General features: G+C 34.4%; 1 protein-coding gene across 2 annotated transcripts in view; it reads left to right on the top strand.

Annotated features, from left to right (window-relative positions):
• SPR (Sex peptide receptor) overlaps positions 1-4,549 on the top strand; it is a gene marked incomplete in the record, with an annotated part of 538,241 nt that overhangs the window by 516,732 nt on the left and 16,960 nt on the right. For both annotated transcript variants that reach the window (XM_067045511.1, XM_067045510.1), the window contains 1 exon segment: positions 345-635. In XM_067045511.1, the coding sequence (XP_066901612.1) occupies positions 345-635 (291 nt within the window).

The raw sequence follows: 4,549 nt of genomic DNA, 5'->3' as shown, positions 1-4,549 counted from the left end.
AACATTTTTTTCGTCCCACTTATTAATCCTTCATCACGGCTTTTATCTAGCATAGAAACCAAGGAATCTTTTGTTTACTTGCTATGCTTAACCCGTATCCTCTTCCTCTATTAATTACACACGATCAACTAATGATCTTCCTAAAAAAAATAAACGATAAAGTTAACTTCGTTGTTACAATAACATAATCGTTATACTCATATCTTACAAATTTAATTTTTTTGTTTATTTTAGTCTTTAGATTTTTGGACAAATATTTATTGTTTGTTTAACTTTAAATTTAACTATGAGAAATATATTATTATTAAAATTTACGTTGTTTTTTTTTTTTATCCTTTTTCTAGGTCCAGATCGCCCAATGGGTGGAAAAGGGAATATCTCCGGACGTCTACTTCATCGTCTACTACCTGTTCCGGGTGGTGTTCGTCCATGCTGTTCCTTGCATATCCCTGGTGGCCCTCAACCTCCTCCTCTTCCGCGCTCTAAGGAAGGCTCAAGAAAAACGAGACAAACTCTTCAAGGAGAACCGGAAGAGCGAGTGCAAGAGGCTGAGAGACTCAAACTGTACCACCCTTATGTTGATCGTCGTCGTAACTGTTTTCCTAGTTACCGAGATTCCATTGGCTGTTGTAACGGTAAAGATGGAGATTTTTTTTTCTTTTATTCTGTTAAGATTAAAAAAATATATCTATTCTCACTTTGTAATAAATTATTCCATTTCATTAAAATTAAATGGCAAGGAAAATAATCTAAAAATTTTAAGAAACAAGAATGTACTAAATGTAAATAGCTTCATTACTTTGTGGTGGTACATAATTATGCTCATCGCAATATAACCTAGAATAAAACTTTTGAAAGATATTTATAATAATAGATAATTTCAGTCATGAACAGATATAGTAGTAATTTCATTAATATTGTGAAACCTTTTTTTATTTTTGTGATCTTTACACACAGGATTACGGTAACTCACACCCACCATTCTAGATTTCCTTAATATTTTACAATTTGAAAATGAGCATTTTGAACGAAATTTCCTTCTTGTCTCTGAAAATCAAACTAAGAATTCAAAATTTATTTTTTATTGTAAAATAGAATGTTAAATAAACCACAACTGCAACCAACTTTTTGTCTTAAGCCCAATGAATGAATGACATCTCTGGTCCTTAAGGATACATAAAAATACATAAACGAAGGATAGGAAGGGGATATTAGACTTTTTCCAAGCAAATATTGGGTAGGTAGGAGATGGAACAGAGAAAATTCATCTAATTGGATTTCATAAAATTAATTGGAGGAAATTTAAAGGAAGTGTAAGTTATGCCTATATATCGTAGATTCAATTGCCGATAGTGGAGGTTACCAATTTAATCTAAGCAAGTTGGGTAAAAAAGTCTAAAAGGAAGGATGGTATGTTTGGGACTTTATGGGAACTGATTTAACATGTGTTTAACACAAAATAGACAGATGCGGTCTTCCAGTGGAAAAACTTGGCCACTTTTTGCCTCCAGTAGTGATAAAGTCTTGCATATGATTAATTAATGCTTGTAATCTGGTCAAGAGCACAAAAAAAAGTCATTTCCTCTGGCGGCAAAGTGACCGGTTAAGTCAACCTTATTGGACGATACGCTCTTAAAAACAATAGTTCAGTTTATAACAATAGCCGTTGAATACTATTAATACGCGCGTTTGTCAACTCGCGTAAGACAGGCGAAATGTTCAATAATCGTGTCAATAATTAAACGATTTGATTATAATACAAATTAAAAATTATAAATTAAAAATTATAAATATAAAAATAAATTTGCTTTTGAGACCTATAAGAACAGAATAGACGTATCAAGACAATAAAAACATTTGCGTCGTAGGTATAACATAGGTCTCTATTGATGTATACATTGAGTAATGTCACCCCTTTCAGTTGAACCATTATTTATGCCACTTGTAGCCGAGGGAGCTAAGGCGCCGTAGTAGCAACCTCTTGAATTTTATTTCGTGCTGGTTTCACGGAATGAAAACGTGAGCCTATCTCTCCTCTCTAGTTATGTTATTTAATTACCCTCCCCTCCCCGATTATATCAAAAACGAGGGGTTAAAGGGTATTGAAAAAAAAAGTTTAGCCATAATTTATTTACATAGAAGAGTAAAAAAAGCGCTCTAATGACATTTTACCTTAACTGGTTTCGTGGCCATCTTCTTTTCAGGCGCCTCGGAGGATTGTCAGGAATGGAAGTGGATGCAAGATTAGAAACTAGGGGGTTTGAGTGGTTGTGGAGTTTATAATGGAAGGAGTGATATCTGGTTCGGGCTAGATCGGTTACATGGGGAATATTAAGGTCTTTATGTATGATTTTATTTGTGACAAAGTAAGGAGCATTGAGGATTTTACGAAAAATTTTGGATTGTAAGGATTGAATACGAGAGGAAGTCGAAGGTTTAGTGGAGCCCCAAAGCTCAACTCCATATGTCCAAATTGGCCTTATTACAGTCAAGTAGATCAATCTTTTGTAATATGTAGGAAGTTTAGACCGTTTGTCTAGTAAGTGCTGTAATAGTCGAAATCGACTTCCAGTTTTCTGTCTTTTCAGTCTTGTGTGAAGATTCTAGGTTAATCGTTTGTTCAAATGTAGTCCAAGGTAGCGGATCTGTTCGACAGGGGTAAGAGTAACATCATTAAATGAAACTAGGGCAGTCAGTAGGTTTACGACGAAGGGTAAAGGTGATTTGATGGGATTTGTTGGAATTTATCTTAATCCTCCAATCACAACACCATTCTTCGAGGGCTGTGATATAGGATTGGTTGGAATGTCAGCTGTATAGACGGTGTAGAGGATGGGACCAAGGATACTACCTTGAGGAACACCAGCGGCCTGAGAATAGAGGGATGAATAGGAATCCAGGATGGGGTATAGGCGTTTCAAAATGAGTTTTTCAAGGATTTTGCCCATGATCGGTAATAGAGAGATAGGGTGATAGGATGATCGATATTCTGGAGGCTTTTGGGGTTTGGGGATCATTTTAACTATAGATAATTTCCAGGGGTCAGGAAAATATGTGGAACGGAGTACGGCGTTACATATGTAAGTGAGGAATAGGATGGCTTTCCGAGGAAGAAGTTTTAGAATGTGGGATGTTATTAGGTCGTATCCAGGAGCTTTGCAGGTAGATAATCTTTGAATGATACTAGATATTTCAGAAGGATGAAATGCTTTAGGTGTGAGGGTCATTTGGAGCGGAATATTTAGTTCTGCTTCAATACATTCAAGATGAATTGGGTTAAGTATATCAGGATGTGGAATAAAGGTTTTAGAGAGGTGTTGTTCGTATGTTTGTGATTTTTCTGCGTCAGTTCTGGTCCAGGTTTGGGATTCTGTGAGAAGTGTGTGGTTAAAATCTTGGAGATTCAGCAGTTTTTTAGTGGTCCTCCATAATTATTTGTCAGTAGTTGTAAGATTATCACTAAAGTTAATTAAATTTTGAATTTTGTATTCTATATTCTGATTTCTACTTTTAGTTTGTTAGTCAACTTGGTGTAATACGTTTTATCAGTTGGATATCTGGTCCTATGCCTCTTCGATCTTGCTTGGCGTTTTTCCCTTAATAAGATACGAAAATGCCGTGGCAAGTTATTTTGTTTATTGTTATTAATTAGCCTATTAGCCAATGTGTTGTCAATTATACTTGTTCTTATTGATGATGAGAGTTTTTCAATAGCTTCATCAATGTCTTATTTTGTCTTCAGTCGAATGTTAAAGTCCAGTTTAGTTTCCAGTTCACATTAAATTTGTCCCAGTCAACTCTTCCTGTTATCAATGAAGGTGCGGAGGGCTTTGGTACAAAGCATGAATGTAAAAAAAAAGCAGAACTGGACTATGATCTAATGATATTTAATTCGTATTGAAAAAGAATTGTGATATTTACATTCTCAGAAATCTCTTCAAACCCTTACATTCCTTTAACTTTATATTCTCTAATTTCGAACTTTTTCAAAGAAATACGACAAATATTTCTACAAAGGAAAGTTCTAAAGATTCCAACATTTTTTTTTTCATGCAATATAATCATACAAATAGTATAAAATCGCTAAAGATGTAAAATTAACCAATCTGCTGTTAAAACCTTTTAATTCATGTCATTTTTTATTGGTGTTGAATTCCAATTCTAATTCAAATCAGCTTTCAAAAAAGCTTTTAAACTCTATTAGCTATCTATCATCAGTCCAAATATTGCCCAGTCGGGTGTTTGTCTTTCCTTTCAGAAGTTTGGTCCAACGCCCCATATAATAGTGTTTTGCTATCGGAATTGTGAGTTTACCTTTGTAACACAGTTGATTGGAACGTCATGTGTAACAGTAGATTCTGTTTAGTAATGGAAACAAAAATCCTATAGAACGAACATCAGAATATTTTTTTAATAGCAATATCGCCTTAGCACTGAAAGGACATAATTAAAAGCATTCCACTAGTCCATATTCTGTTACAATATTTTTGATAAATTTTGAAAAGCCAGCGGTGTTTAAAATGCATTTACACTATTCTCTGATATTTTA

Source organism: Halyomorpha halys, unplaced genomic scaffold, assembly GCF_000696795.3.
Source record: "Halyomorpha halys isolate HHAL.00 unplaced genomic scaffold, Hhal_1.1 Scaffold48.1, whole genome shotgun sequence".
Classification (NCBI taxonomy): Eukaryota; Metazoa; Arthropoda; class Insecta; order Hemiptera; family Pentatomidae; genus Halyomorpha; species Halyomorpha halys.
The sequence above is the reverse complement of the archived record's forward strand: the minus strand, read 5'-3'. Positions and strand labels throughout refer to the sequence as shown.